General features: G+C 44.4%; 2 protein-coding genes across 2 annotated transcripts; both read left to right on the forward strand.

The window, feature by feature from the left end:
- Positions 1-7,455: 7,455 nt before the first annotated feature.
- On the forward strand, positions 7,456-13,013 carry LOC109783196 (probable U3 small nucleolar RNA-associated protein 7). Its single transcript, XM_020341795.2, has 7 exons — positions 7,456-7,542; positions 7,670-7,759; positions 8,411-8,543; positions 8,980-9,098; positions 10,425-10,492; positions 11,026-11,074; positions 11,708-13,013. Exons 1-7 carry the CDS (start codon positions 7,492-7,494, stop codon positions 12,728-12,730), a joined length of 1,533 nt encoding a protein of 510 aa, XP_020197384.1. The 5' UTR covers positions 7,456-7,491; the 3' UTR covers positions 12,731-13,013.
- A 1,577-nt stretch (positions 13,014-14,590) lies between these two features.
- Positions 14,591-14,916, forward strand: LOC109783197 (defensin-like protein 10). Its single transcript, XM_020341796.2, has 2 exons — positions 14,591-14,654; positions 14,733-14,916. Exons 1-2 carry the CDS (start codon positions 14,591-14,593, stop codon positions 14,903-14,905), a joined length of 237 nt encoding a protein of 78 aa, XP_020197385.1. The 3' UTR covers positions 14,906-14,916.
- The last annotated feature ends 311 nt before the right edge of the window (positions 14,917-15,227 follow it).

The following is a 15,227-nucleotide window of genomic DNA, read 5'->3' on the forward strand; positions in this document are numbered from 1 at the left end:
ACCCAAAAACAGTTGGGTATACCTCCTATTTTAGATCCGGAAGCAAAGTGATTGTTTCTAGAAACAGGTCCTTTCTCGAGGAAAAGTTTCTCTCGAAAGAATTGAGTGGGAGGATGGTGGAGACTTGATGAGGTTATTGAACCATGACTTCAACTAGTGTGTAGCAGGGCACAGGAAGTTGTTCCTGTGGCACCTACACCAATTGAAGTGGAAGCTTATGATAGTGATCATGAAACTTCGGATCAATTCACTACAAAACCTCGTAGGTCGACAAGGATGCGTACTACTTCAGAGTGGTACATAATCCTGTCTTGGAAGTCATGTTGCTAGACAACAATGAACCTACGAGCTATGGTGAAGTGATGGTGGGCCCGGATTCCGACGAATGGCTCGAGGCCATAAAATCCGAGAGAGGATCCATATATAAAAACAAAGTATAGACTTTGGAAGAACTACTTGATGGTCGTAAGGCTGTTGGGTGCAGATGGATTTTAAAAGGAAGACGAACAATGATGGTAAGTGTCACCATTAAGAAAACTCGACTTGTCGTTAAGATGTTTTCCGACAAGTTCAAGGTGTTGACTGCGATGAGACTTTCTCACTCGTAGCGATGCTAAGAGTCCATTGGAATTATATTAGCAGTTACTGCATTATTTATGAAATCTTGCAGATAGGATGTCAAAACATTGTTTCCTCGACAATTTTCTTGAGGAAGATACAACCAGAAGGTTTTGTCAATCCTGAAATATGCTAACAAGTGTGCAAAGCTCCAGCAATCCTTCTAAGGACTGGAGTAAGCATCTCGGAGATGGAGTGTACGCTTTGATGAGATGATCAAAATTTTTTGGTTTATACAAAGTTTATGAGAAACTTGTATTTCCAAAGAAGTGAGTGGGAGCACTATAGAATTTTTGATGAGTATATGTTGTTAACATATTGTTGATCAGAAATGGTGTAGAATTTCTGGAAAGCATCCAGGGTTATTTGAAAAGTATTTTTCAATGGAAAACCTGGATTAAGCTACTTGAACATTGAGCATCAAGATCTATAAGGATAGATCAAAAACGCTTAATAGTACTTCCAAATGAATACATATCGTGACAAGATTTTGAAGGAGTTCAAAATAGATCGGCAAAGAAGGAGTTCTTGGCTGTGTTACAAGGTGTGAGTATTGAGTAAGACTCAAGACCTGACCACGGCAGAAGAGAGAGAAAGGACGAAGGTCGTCCCCTATGCTTTAGACGTAGGCTCTACAGTATGCTATGCTGTGTACCGCACCTGAAGTGTGCCTTGCCATGAGTTAGTCAAGGGGTACAATAGTGATCCGGGAATGGATCACATGACAGCGGTCGAACTTATCCTTAGTATCTAGTGGACTAAGGAATTTTCTCGATTATGGAGGTGGTAAAAGAGTTCGTCGTAAAGGGTTACGTCGATGCAAACTTTGACACTAATCCGCATGACTCTGAGTAGTAAACCGGATTCGTATAGTTGAGCAGTTATTTGGAATAGCTCCAAGTAGCGCATGGTAGCTGTAAGATGACATGGAGATTTGTAAAGCACACACGGATCTGGAAGGTTCAGACCCGTTGACTAGTAACCTCTCTCACAAGCGAGATATGAATAAACCCCATGGGTGTTGGATTCATTACAATCACATAGTGATGTGAACTAGATTATTGACTCTAGTGCAAGTGGGAGACTATTGGAAATATGCCCTAGAGGCAATAATAAAATGGTTATTATAGTATTTCCTTGTTCATGATAATTGTCTATTGTTCATGATATAATTGTATTAACTGGAAACCGTAATACATGTGTGAATACATAGACCACAACATGTCCCTAGTAAGCCTCTAGTTGACTAGCTAGTTGATCAATAGATGGTTATGGTTTCCTGACCAAGGACATTGGATGTCATTGATAACGGGATCACATCATTAGGAGAATGATGTGATGGACAAGACCCAATCCTAAGCATAGCACAAGATCGTGTAGTTCGTTTGCTAAGAGCTTTTCTAATGTCAAGTATCGTTTCCTTAGACCATGAGATTGTGCAACTCCCGGATACCGTAGGAATGCTTTGGGTGTACCAAACGTCACAACGTAACTGAGTGGCTATAAAGGTGCACTACAGGTATCTCCGAAAGTGTCTGTTGGGTTGGCATGAATCGAGACTGGGATTTGTCACTCCGTATGACGGAGAGGTATCTCTGGGCCCACTCGGTAATGCATCATCATAATGAGCTCAATGTGACTAAGGAGTTAGCCACGGGATCATGCGTTACGGAACGAGTAAAGAGACTTGCCGGTAATGAGATTGAAAGAGGTATTGGGATACCGACGATCGAATCTCGGGCAAGTAACATACCGATAGACAAAGGGAATTGTATACAGGATTGATTGAATCCCCGACACGTGGTTCATCCGATGAGATCATCGTGGAACATGTGGGAGCCAATATGGGTATCCAGATCCCGCTATTGGTTATTGGCCGGAGAGGTGTCTCGGTCATGTCTGCATGGTTCCCGAACCCGTAGGGTCTACACACTTAAGGTTCGGTGACACTAGAGTTGTTATGGGAAATAGTATGTGGTTACCGAAGGTTGTTCGGAGTCCCGGATGAGATCCCGGACATCATGAAGAGTTCCGGAATGGTCCGGCGGTGAAGATCGATATATTGGACGAAGGGTATTGGAGTCCGGAAGTGTTCCGGGGGTACCAGGCTATGGCCAGCATGACCGAAAGGTGTTTCGGGAGCCCCGGCAAGTGTTGGAGGGCCTCATGGGCCAAAGGGGAAGGGGCAAACCAGCCCATAAGGGGTGGTGCGCCCCCCACACCCTTTCCCACGTTACTTGGGGAGGTGGGGCGCCTCCACCTGCTTGGCTTGGGGGGCAAGTCTCCCTAGGATTTTCCCTAGGGAGATCCAATCTGCTTGGCCGCCGCCCCCTAGGGGAAACCCTAGGGCGCCTCCCCCTCTCCCCTTGCCCCTATATATAGTGGAGGGGTGGGAGGGCAGCCGCACCTCTTCCCTGGCGCAGCCCTCCCTCCTCATACACCTCCTCCTCCTCCGTAGTGCTTAGCGAAGCTCTGCCAAAGAACCACGAGCTCCATTGCCACCACGCCGTCGTGCTGCTGGAGTTCTCCCTCAACTTCTCCTCTCCCCTTGCTGGATCAAGAAGGAGGAGACGTCCCCGGGCTGTACGTGTGTTGAACGCGGAGGCGCCGTCCGTTCGGCGCTAGATCGGAACTTCCGCGATTTGAATCGCTGCGAGTACGACTCCATCAACCGTGTTCTTCTAACGCTTCCGCTTAGCGATCTTCAAGGGTATGAAGATGCACTCCCTCTCTCTCGTTGCTAGCATCTCCTAGATTGATCTTGGTGACACGTAGGAATGGGTACTCATACCCATTGGGTACCCAACGGGTATATTAATAGTACACAAGTTATTTGCAATTTTACATTCATCTATAGCATGTTTGGTAAAAACATTGATCGCAACTAAATAATTGGTAGATGAGTGCATGAAAATTATGTCAATTCAAATTGACAATTGGTGAAAACTTTAACATAGGTTCACAAACTCATGGCACAACTTTAACATAGCTACACTTGTGAATCATGGGTAAGGCTAACATGTCAGTATAAATAGGTAGGGTATGGGAATATCCATGGGTAAAAGGCTATACATGTGCCCTACCCATGACTTAATGGGTAGCGTATGGGTACTACCCGTGGGTATAAAATTATGCCCATACCCTGCCCGTGTGGGTACGGTATCCGCGGGTACCCGTACCCATGGGTAAAATTGCCATCCTTAATCTTCCCCAGGGGGTTCCGGTAACCCTCCCGGTACTCCGATATGTACCTGATACATTCCGGAACACTTCCGGTGTCTTAATACTATCATCCAATATATCAATCTTTACCTCTCGACCATTTCGAGACTCCTCGCCATGTACGTGATCTCATCCGGGACTCCGAACAACATTCGGTCACCAAATCACATAACTCATATAATACAAATCGTCATCGAACGTTAAGCGTGCGGACCCTACGGGTTCGAGAACTATGTAGACATGACCGAGACAGCTCTCCGGTCAATAACCAATAGCGGAACCTGGATGCTCATATTGGCTCCCACATATTCTGCGAAGATCTTTATTGGTCGAACCGCAATGACAACATACGTTATTCCCTTTGTCATCGGTATGTTACTTGCCCGAGATTCGATCATAGGTATCTTCATACCTAGTTCAATCTCGTTACCGGCAAGTCTCTTTACTCATTCCGTAATGCATCATCCCGCAAATAACTCATTAGTCACATTGCTTGCAAGGCTTATTATGATGTGCATTACCGAGAGGGCCCAGAGATACCTCTCCGATACTCGGAGTGACAAATCCTAATCTCGATCTATGCCAACCCAACAAAACACCTTCGGAGATACCTGTAGAGCATCTTTATAATCACCCAGTTACGTTGTGACGTTTGATAGCACACAAGGCATTCCCCCGGTATCCGGGAGTTGCATAATCTCATAGTCAAAGGAATATGTATAAGTCATGAAGAAAGCAATAGCAATAGAACTTCACGATCATTATGCTAAGCTAACGGATGGGTCTTGTCCATCACATTATTCTTCTAATGATGTAATCCCATTCATCAAATGACAACACATGTCTATGGTTAGGAAACTTAACCATCTTTGATTAACGAGCTAGTCTAGTAGAGGCTTACTAGGGACACTGTGTTTTGTCCATGTATCCACACATGTATCAAGTTTTCGGTTAATACAATTCTAGCATGAATAATAGACATTTATCATGATATAAGGAAATATAAATAACAACTTTATTATTGCCTCTAGGGCATATTTCCTTCACACCATGCATCCATGGCCCTAAGGCTACATGAGACCGATGCAGACCGGCGACGGTGCCGGCGGGTTCCCTAGTGGTAGTGTTCCCTTGCCTAGGAGCGAAGGGGTACGAGCTTTGCGCGTATTAACCATGTTTATTGATAGTTTACACAAAGTACGTCAGATCAAACAAAGACAAAAAAATCAAAAGGTCAAGATAAAACATAAAGTTACATCAAAAGTCCTTGGTGGTCATTAACTCCAAATTCATCTTTTGCATCTCGACTTTTCTTCAAACATCCAGCGAAGAAACTGCAGAAGAGCGAACTTGCACACGGTGCATTACCAAATTCAAGGTTTCAAATAGCTGTATGAGCCATCTACGACAACGGCTTAGAAGCTAAGACCGTCAAACATACTGTGATCAAGGGTACATCATTTGTAAGATAGGTTGTGGAATTGTTGCTTAGCCTATTAGGAGCACACGCAAAAAATCAACATACCCAGTGACAAGAGTATGCTTGACAAAAGAACGAACATACATGCCTGGTGATGAGAGCGTGCTTGACAATACTATCGTGGCCACCATCGAATGATAGGCTGAAGCGTCGAGCGACGATCTACAAGAGCGGGAGCCATTGATCTGCGGGACTAAGGGGTCTGCTAGAGATGCTCTAAAACACCATCAATCCTCGGTAAGTCGTATCAGCCACGATAGCCACATTAGAACGACGGTAGAAACCATGAGAACTATTCCGTAGTACGCCACCTCCATCGTCTAGACTTTGTTGTCAAGGACACGTAAATAAAACATAGATGAAAAGTAAATTGGATTCCGAGTGTTGATCGATAGTTCCCCCCAAGGCTGGGAGCCATCGAAAACCACGAACCTCCAAAACGAAGGAAGAGCTTAAGCACGCACACTTCTTAAGTATTTGTTTGCCTTTTTGCTTGCTTTCATCATACTTAAAACGAAAATTGGTCATCTTGTTCTTATCCTTAGGGCTGCGCTACGCGTCGGCCGGTGGCTTAGTTAAAAACATCCGCCGCCTAGCTGGCCGTTGGATGGACGCGCTGCTAGCCGTCCAATGTACCACCCACGTTCCCCATCTCCCTTCTGCAACAAGTGTGGTGTTGCAGAAACAAGGGCCGTGCTACGCGTCCGTCGGTTGAAGTTCGGGAAGGTTCGACCACCTCCCACGCCGTTAGATCTCCCCACGTGAGCGTCACAAATTGCAATAAGCTAGTTTGTTACGCTCATCCCTCTGCAACAACGACTTTGTTGCAAACCACTGTGAAGAGTTATCGTGTGACTTCACGAATTGCAACAAGTTGGTTGTTGCTGAAACAAAGACTTTGTGTGGAGACGTGATGTAACTTTTGCTATAATGATATTGTTGCAGAAAATTTTGCAACTGTGGTGATGTTGCAGAAAAAATTGTCTCCACTTTTATGCAACAAAGGTAATGTTGCAGAAATTTTTTGCCTTCACATTCATGCAACGTAGGTGATGTTCCGGGAGCAAGTTTTGCAACATTACTGATGTTGCGGAATTTATTTGCAATGAATAGGGTTGGCCCAGGTAGTAGGGACCAGGCACGTGCACCAAGTCTTCATGCGAGTCACGCGCCTTCACAATCCAGTGGACCAACGGGTCGCGATCTGACGGCCGCGCGAGCGACGGTTGCAGCGAGAAAGATCGGCCGGTTGATTGGAAGCTTTTTCCTTATCCTTAAGTACGTTCTCCCTTTTTTTCATTTTGATTTTTCTTCTTGTATATTTGTTTCTTTCATTGTTTTTTCTTGAAATATTTCTTAACGTCCTACCATTTTTTGATATACCAAATAAATTATGTTTTCTTTAACAAGCCAATAGTTTACACCAAATAAAATCCTGACATTTATTAAGCTAGGTAAATCACAGGTAGTAGCATTTTGTAAACAATTATTCACATAATTACATTAATATGAAAAATTAAACTCAGGGACTAACGTGCTATAATATTTATTGCCAGTTATAAACACGGACAATTATTTAAAGTTTTCTACAAGAAAAAATATTTAAAAAGCATTCCCTCGAAGAAGGGGAAACAAAACCTAATGGTGCGTGGGCCGAGTTAACCAGGCCAATATCTGGCCTAACGCGTGGCTCGCTATGAAGGCCCAACACGTGGCATTGCGCTTGCCTGCCGCCGCGTGCCCTATATAGCTTGAGCCGCCGCGGCCCGCGTCACCGCCGACGCATCAACCCCGCCTCCCACGAGCGTCGCCGCCATCGCCGTCCCGTTCCGCATCGTCGCGGCGTCGCATCCCTGCTGTCTCCACACGCCCACGAGCTTTGGCCACTGGCTTTTGGGTTCCAAGGTCTGGGCTTGTGATCAGCCAAACCCCACTGACCCCCACGATTGCAGGGCAGATGAATGCTGCTGCTTCTTCTAATCAACATGCCAATGCCACGATAACTACTCAATTTTGTCACCAGAAGTTTCTTCCTGTAAATTCACTCGCGTGGTTGTCTCGTTGTTAATTTCCATTTTCCATTGTGAGTTTGTGACAGGTTGAGAAGGAAGGGGGTCGCCATGGAAGGAGACCCCAGAGAGAGGGAGAACCGCCGAGGCTCTCTGGACGAGATGGAGATGAAGGTGGCCAGGTTCTCGCGGGGGAAGGCGGCAAACCTGGGGGTAGGAATAGGATTGCTGCTCTCCTTCTGTCCTACTAGTGTGGTTGTTGGAAATTCAGGTGCTACATGCTCTGCCTGCTATAATACTTCAGAAGTGAATTTGACATCTTTGGTTTTCTCCGTAACAGGATTTGCGCGACAAGAAACTGAAAGGGCAGCTCGCTGGAAAAGAGAAGCTGATTGGAGTGTCCGCCAAAGCTGCCGCTCAGGCTGAAAAGGTGTGTGTTTGTGGATTTGTGGATTTGTTGCAGAATGTATGTGAATTTGTTGTTTCATACAACATATATGTAGCTATCTCACTGGAAATCTCGGGGGCACTAACCAACGGTGTATGCATGATAAGGGAATCTGGCATTCTAGACTAGTGACTTGTGGCAATGTGATGTTCTAGAATACAGCTCTGGTTTAGCTGTTCACCAGTGTCGTGCGGAACTGTTTGAATGAAGTGCTCTACTCATATGTATAGAATCCACATTTTAAATGTAAACATAGATTGATCTGGCGTTGCCGTTAAAGAGATGATGGCCAGCCGGCGAAAGACCAGCCAGTAGATTTTCGACGCATCTACCGTGACAAGGAGTAAAATTTACTGAGTGTACACATACTCTTTTTGGATCGTTTTAATTCACATTACTTGACAATTATGGCATAGATAGGTATGGCTATCACTTTCATGTCACTTTGAGTATGGACTCTCTTGCATAACTCCATGGTGCTCGTTGGAACATAATATAACAGTGCACCCATCTAAATTCTTTGCCTACCTCATGCCTCTTGATTTTCATGCTAAACAATTATCCAGTCGAACTGACTTGTGCAAACATGAGATAATTTGCACTATGCTGATTTTTCTTTTACTCAATTTACAGTGGCTATTGCCTAGCGTTGGGGGCTATCTAGAGCCTGAAGGTCTCGAAAAGACATACAGATTTGAGCAGTGGTCGATTCTGCCAAAGGTGGACATTGGGAGTTCAAGAAAATCATTTGACATGATCTTACCTGGTAAATATGTAGATCTGTTACACTATTATCTGAATCTGCCACCCTATCTACATTATCCAGTATCAAAATAGCCACATGATGGCCAGCTCAGATTGACGATATCGTATTTCTTGATTCTTATTGTGTATGCCTTTATAGACTTACCATGTGGTTGTTACATATACCCTCCTTACTGTTTACGTGAAAGGAAGATGCAAGTTAGCCTGTAAAACATTTGTAACCATAACATAACATTGAAACTATCAGCTTTGTATGACTAAACAGTTTTCCTAATCGAATAGTTCAGTGAAAGAATTTTTCTGCAGGCTCTTATGTTATTTCATTAGGCATACTCTATGCTGCGACCTTGCTGAATGCTGACTGTCAGTTTCCCTAATTATGGTTTATGACCATGAGTTGTATGAGGGTGCTGATCGACTAGCTGTTTTGTATGCAGTGTTTGGTCCTTATACTCTGGAATACACACCAAATGGGCGCTACATGATAGTAGGTGGGCGAAAAGGTCATATTGCATTTATGGATATGTTGAATATGGAACTCATCAATGAATTTGAGGTCAGCTTTCGGTATTTAAGCAGTTTGTCAGTATGTAGGTTTACTTCTCTTTTGTTCTTTTTTCCTCAGTAAAATGTTCACTATTGAATTTCAGTGCTTTGCTCATAAATTAGGCTCGCGAGAATGATATTAGTATGGTCCTCAATATTGGTGGAAATAGCAGTATTAAAAGTTTGTGCCTTTTGTTAGACCAACCTGAAAGCAAGAACTAAATGAACTCTGGGGTTTAGTCTGCTAGTTCGACAAATATACAAATGTGAAGGCTAAAAGGAGCCTAAGATACCATTGTGAAATAAGGATATCTATTTTATGTACTCATAAGTTGTAGAGTAAAGATGATACACATTTTAATTGTGGAGGGCGTGGATGTTGAAGTCAAGGAACTACTTATAGTTCATATTTTTCCAAGGTATTGAAACTAGAAACTAGAGTACCTGGTAGGTACCCAAGAGTTTGCTCACCTTGCAGGGATTACACGGGTTAATCGCCCTTATACTTAGTTATAATCAGCCTTATACTCTGGTTGTTCTGATAACCTAGTCATTGAGTTTTTTTCATTTCATACGGTTTGAGTGATAGCAGCTCAAATTCGGATAAAATATGCTGAGTTTAGAGTAGGTAGTTTTTCTTGTTTGCCTAGAAAAGACAAAAGAGTAAAGTCTTCAGAGACTTTCCCGTTGTCTCCCCGTTGGTTTCCAAGGTTTGCAGAAGTGATAGCTAGGCACTAAGCGGGCGGTGTATGGATGCCTAGTTCCTAGACAGTAGCCTAGAACATGGTGACAAGCAGCCAAGCAGCCAACCGAATACCTGGGCCAAGGACCATGCATCCAAGAGCAAAAATACATAGGTAAGGGAGTAGGATGGAGGGTGTATGTGGAGAATGTACAGGTCGTTGCAGCAGGCAGCTGGAGGAGGATGTTTTGTGGTGGTAGGGGAGTGTGGCTCGTGGAGTCTGGAAAATGATGTCCCCTGTCCCCATGTTTTAGTCCATAAAATGGAGCGTCTAAGCAGCGCCGAATAGCACCTTTAGAACCTTGATTAAAGAAAGCGGACCTGAATCCTTCACATTGTTTGTCCCTCGTCAAAAAAGAGAAATTCCTATATAAGGATAGCACGGATCTTGACACAAACTGAATGGTCTAGATAGAGGGTACACTGGTATGTGGGTACAAAAAATCCACACTCCATCCTAATACTGTTCCCCACTTTTCTCCAACATATCAGCCCCTGGTTTTTATAATCACGGTGACTGTAGACATCTCCAACATTATTTCTTGTTGCACCTCATATATGTATTGTATTTCTCTGATCTTATCTTTTTTATAGGTGAAGGAAACTGTGTGCGACGTGGCATTTTTACAGAACGAGCAACTCTTTGCAGTCGCCCAGAGAAAGTAATTTATTGACTGTACTCAAGCTTTGCGACATATTTCCATTTCTCATGAAGTATATCAACATGTTCCATGTGCTAAAAAAGATGTAATAAGATGACCCCTACAGCTTGATGATGTAAAGAAAGGATGGACAAACCCATGCTCAGCAAAATAAGAACCGTTGTCAGAATATGTTTGATATGTGGATCAATCAGGCTACAGAATGACGCAACATTTCAACATGATTCACTACACCGTTTCCCTGTACAATTTCCCATGAGTGGGATCATCATAAAATGGCATCTGTGAACAAGACTAATTTTTGGCAGTTTCTTGAACTGTTAGTGCATAAATATGTGGGCTAGGTACAGCTTAGGGTTGCCTTCTGACTTCAATATTCGAGAATGGGTGATCTGGACTCTGGAACTGTTAGTTTCTTAAATCGTGTATTAATACTCTATGTGCAAATGGTGCTTACAAGCTGTGAAGGGCTGATTATGCTAATGATTTCTATAGATTTTTTATAGTTCCTCACAAGAATATTGTTCAAACAGGTATCCGTACATATATAATCGTCATGGCACAGAAATTCACTGTCTGAAGGTAATCATGATTTAAATACCTCTATGTTCTTGGTAACTTTGCCCTGGTTTTTGATGATTTTGAAGAAGTGGTTGTATGTATAGTAAATCCGGGAATAGGAGCCTTTGTATGATCTCTACAGAACTAGTGATTGATTAATATAACTCTTATGTTAGGTACATTCAGTGATTTGTTCTTAGATCAGCTAATGGGAATACATGACCTCCCTTTTTTGTAGTTGGAAAACTAATAACTAGTGCCCAGACCACATATTGATATGCATCTGCATGTCAGTGTGATATTCAGATGCATTTTCAACAACTGAAAGCTTAGTGGTGGCAAAATACCGGGCATGCAAATATCCGAATTGAATGTTCCTTTGTTGATGAATGTGATGCTTTTTTTCACATAGGGCTTTCCAAAAGGAACTTATTGGTACGTACTAAACAGTTGAGTACTGCAAAAAATTGGTCTCAAGGAATTACTTTGGACAGTGCTTCTGTTTCTTATAAGCATCATAACACTAGTGTAGCGACACCTTCATAGCTACCAGTCAATTATCGAATTTGTACCCAATGCGTCTCCACAAAAGACGTGCTATCTCCAAAATACTTCTTTTGAGAGTCTAACAGTGATCACTCTTCCGTTTCACAGGAACATGGCAAATCGCTGAAGCTTCAGTTTCTGGATAAACACTTACTCTTGGCATCGATAAACAGCTATGGGCAGCTCCACTACCAAGACATGAGCACTGGTGAGATGGTTGCAAACTACAGCACAGGTCTTGGACGTACGGACGTGATGCGGGTAAACCCCTACAATGCCGTCATTGGCCTTGGACATGCTCGTGGGAAACTCACCATGTGGAAGCCAACCAGTGTGAAACCCCTTGTCACAATGTTGTGCCATAAGGGCTCTCTGACTGCCGTCGCATTTGACAGGGGTGGTCACCTTATGGCAACTGCAGGTGGAGACCAGAAGATTAAGATTTGGGATCTCAGGAAGTTTGAGGTTGTGCATTCATACACCGCACGTGCTCAGTCCCTGGATTTCAGCCAGAAGGGGTTGTTGGCGAGCAGCAACGGATCTCTAGTGGAGATATACAGGGATTGCGGGGGCCAGGACTATAAAATCTATATGAAGCACAGAATGGTAAAGGGATATCAGGTGGGCAAGGTTTTGTTCCGCCCTTACGAGGACATCTGTGGGATCGGGCACTCCATGGGATTTTCCTCCATGCTCGTTCCTGGATCAGGCGAGCCAAACTTCGATACCTTTGTTGACAACCCCATGGAGACCGAGAAGCAAAGGCGGGAGAAGGAGGTGCAGGCCCTCCTTGACAAGCTCCAACCAGAGACCATCATGCTTGATCCGGATGTGATAGCCACTGTAAGACAACTGAAGAAGAAACAGAAGAAAACCAAGAAAGAGATCGAGGGCGAGATTGAAGGTGCCGTCGAGGCCGCCAAGAACATTAGGGTCAAGAAGAAGACAAAGGGTAGGAGTAAGCCGAGCAGGCGGGCCAAGAAGAAAGAGGAGGAGGTTCTCAGAGCCAAGAGGCCTTTGTTGGATCAACACAAGGAAGCCAGTGGGCACCCTGACAAGAAACTGCGGATTGGCGATGACACCGAGCTGCCGAAAGCATTGCAGCGGTTTGCCAAGAACAGGCAATCGTGATCTTAGTTATCAACTTATCATTAGCGAGTGTGTGCTGTAGTCTATTATGTGAAGGAGTAGCTGGCAAGTAGTAGTTCATGTGAACTTGTTAGAAAAATATGCACCTTTATTCTCTGCTGGGCATTACGTTCTCCAGGTTGAAGTTTGGTTTAGGTCAGCTCTTCTTCCTGGGCTGGCATATTTTTTATGTTTGATGATGCTGAGGTTGAGGCTTGAGAGTACCGTTTGATCTAATTACTTGTGCCTTGGTGGTGTCTAACACTGTTTTATGTGCTCAGCTCCAATTCCTATTGGAATTCAGAACACTGTTTTCATAGGATAAATGTCCTTGGGTCAGAAATACTCGACCAATGCAGCATAGAAAGAAACTATAAGTATAGGTCTGGTGGCTACTGGTTACTGCTGTGAAAGGAGCATGTGTTACTTGTGTATATGTTTGTTTTAGGATCACTCAGATTCATGAAGAAACTATCAAAACCCACTGAAAATTATACAGAACGATCTCCTGTTCCCAACCTTAGTTGTCGCCACCGCCGAAGGTCTCCATACCGCTGTCTCGGACCCTCGCCTCTCCCCTGTCTGATGTTCTCGTCGGTGACAATAGGAGTGGGGACCTGTTTTTGTTTTTTGTTTTTTATTAGGTTTTGTTTCCATGGCGGTGGTGGCGATGAAGGCGAGTTATTGACAAAAAAACTACCACTTTAGGACTTGTTCGGTTGCAAGAGTTTTGAAGAGGGTTGGGGAGGATTAAATCCCCTATAAGTCAAAATCCACCTCAATCCCTCCAAACCTCTCCATTCCTCTCCAAGAGAGGTTTAACTGAACATAGCCTTATGCTTCGTTTGACATGAGAGGTTTTGGGGGGTATCGAGTGGATTTTCCACACGTGGCCCAGAACCCTCTACAATCCTCCTTGGACCATTTGGCAGACGAGGTTTCGCTGGCCCAATCCATCTGATTCCCCCTCGATCCGCCTCGACCCACGCGGGTCAGAAGGCACGAGGAGGCCCTCGTGGAATTGGAGCCACGCGCGAGACCGAGCCTTCTCCTCGCGCCGCCGTCGGCAGCAGCCGTCCTCGCGGAGGGGATGCGTGGCTGGAGGGGATGTGTGGCTGGAGAAGGATTTAAGCTTTCAAGGGGATTGGGTGAAAGAGGGGGATTTACCAAATCCCCTAAAATCCCCTCCTCCCTAAACCTCCACGATCTCTTCCTGTCAAACAAAGCCTTAGGGGTTTGCGTCCCAGTGAACTACCACATTTTAAAAAGTGACCGAAAACTACCAATATTTTTTTATTTTGTGACAAAAACTATCACTTTCAGAAAATGATCAGTTTAGATGATTTAAACACGTTTATGACATCCGGGACCCACCTGCCAGGGCTGACATGGCGACAAAGTCAACTCCATTTAATTTGACTGTTAAGTTGACCAGTGGGGCCCACATGTCAGCATCAACTTCTTCCTCCTCATCCTCATCCTCCTCTCTCTCTCTCTCTCTCTCTCTCTCTCTCTCTCTCTCTCTCTCTATGTCTCTCTCTAAACTGTTATTACCTTGTATAACCACGACAAAATACTATCATCCAAGGCAACAAGATATAGTCATCATGCAGGTTGCCCTATTATTAGCCAACGGCTATAGGCAGCCAATCTTTTCAATGAACGCGCGTTGATCCCAGCAATCAAGTCTTGAGATTCATGTCACTACATAGGAAGCCTATCCCCCAAAATCCAATCAAACCCTTCCTATGCACGTCTTCACCTTCGACTATATAAGAAGCCTGCCCCATCTCCCTCCTGTCATCTGCAAACACAACTTCCTACATTCTCTCTTACTCCTTCAGAAGAAAAACTCCCGCAACAATGGCGGTTTCGTCCAAGCTTTTCCCGGCCGCCGTCCTCCTCCTGCTTCTCCTCCTGGCCACAGGTAATCGACTGCATGTTCGTCCTGACGGGCTAGTAACTTCCAACCTAACCTGAGACTGATCGTTCTTGATGCGTGCAGAGATGGGGCCTGTGCGGGAGGCCATGGCGTGCGAGCACGCCCCGTGCAAGAAGTGCACCGGGTCGTGCTTCGACCCGGAGGAGTGCGCCATCACGTGCCGGAACGAGGGCTACGACTCCGGCGACTGCACCGGCGGCGGAGCCTACCGTTGCACGTGCAGCAAGAATTGCTAGCTAGCTAGTGCGTGAAGAACACACGAGTAGAATAAAAAGGGGATTATAGTTCTGTGCTACTCTAGTTTGTTCTTTCCTTTTTGACCTTGGATTTTGTTCGAAGGTTCACACGAATGTGGCCGAAACTCAGTGGACTCCACTAGGGTCCAGTTCTGAGATTATTTTGTGTCGCAAGTTATGTACTAAGAGAGATTTCTCTCAAAAAAGAATATACAAAAAGAGAGTAACTGTTAGTCAAAGGTTTATCCTTCAGAACGGGAGTACGGTGGGCTATCAAATTGACATGCAATGAGACGTACTCCCTCCGTTCCCAAATATAAGT

Source organism: Aegilops tauschii, chromosome 1, assembly GCF_002575655.3.
Source record: "Aegilops tauschii subsp. strangulata cultivar AL8/78 chromosome 1, Aet v6.0, whole genome shotgun sequence".
Classification (NCBI taxonomy): Eukaryota; Viridiplantae; Streptophyta; class Magnoliopsida; order Poales; family Poaceae; genus Aegilops; species Aegilops tauschii.

Coding starts and splice junctions, on each gene's coding strand:
- LOC109783196 (XM_020341795.2), top strand. CDS start 7,492: ATGGAGATGAAGGTGGCCAGGTTCTCGCGGGGGAAGGCGGCAAACCTG. Junction 7,543..7,669: donor GGAAGGCGGCAAACCTGGGG/GTAGGAATAGGA, acceptor TCTCCGTAACAG/GATTTGCGCGACAAGAAACT. Junction 9,099..10,424: donor AACTCATCAATGAATTTGAG/GTCAGCTTTCGG, acceptor TCTTTTTTATAG/GTGAAGGAAACTGTGTGCGA.
- LOC109783197 (XM_020341796.2), top strand. CDS start 14,591: ATGGCGGTTTCGTCCAAGCTTTTCCCGGCCGCCGTCCTCCTCCTGCTT. Junction 14,655..14,732: donor GCTTCTCCTCCTGGCCACAG/GTAATCGACTGC, acceptor TGATGCGTGCAG/AGATGGGGCCTGTGCGGGAG.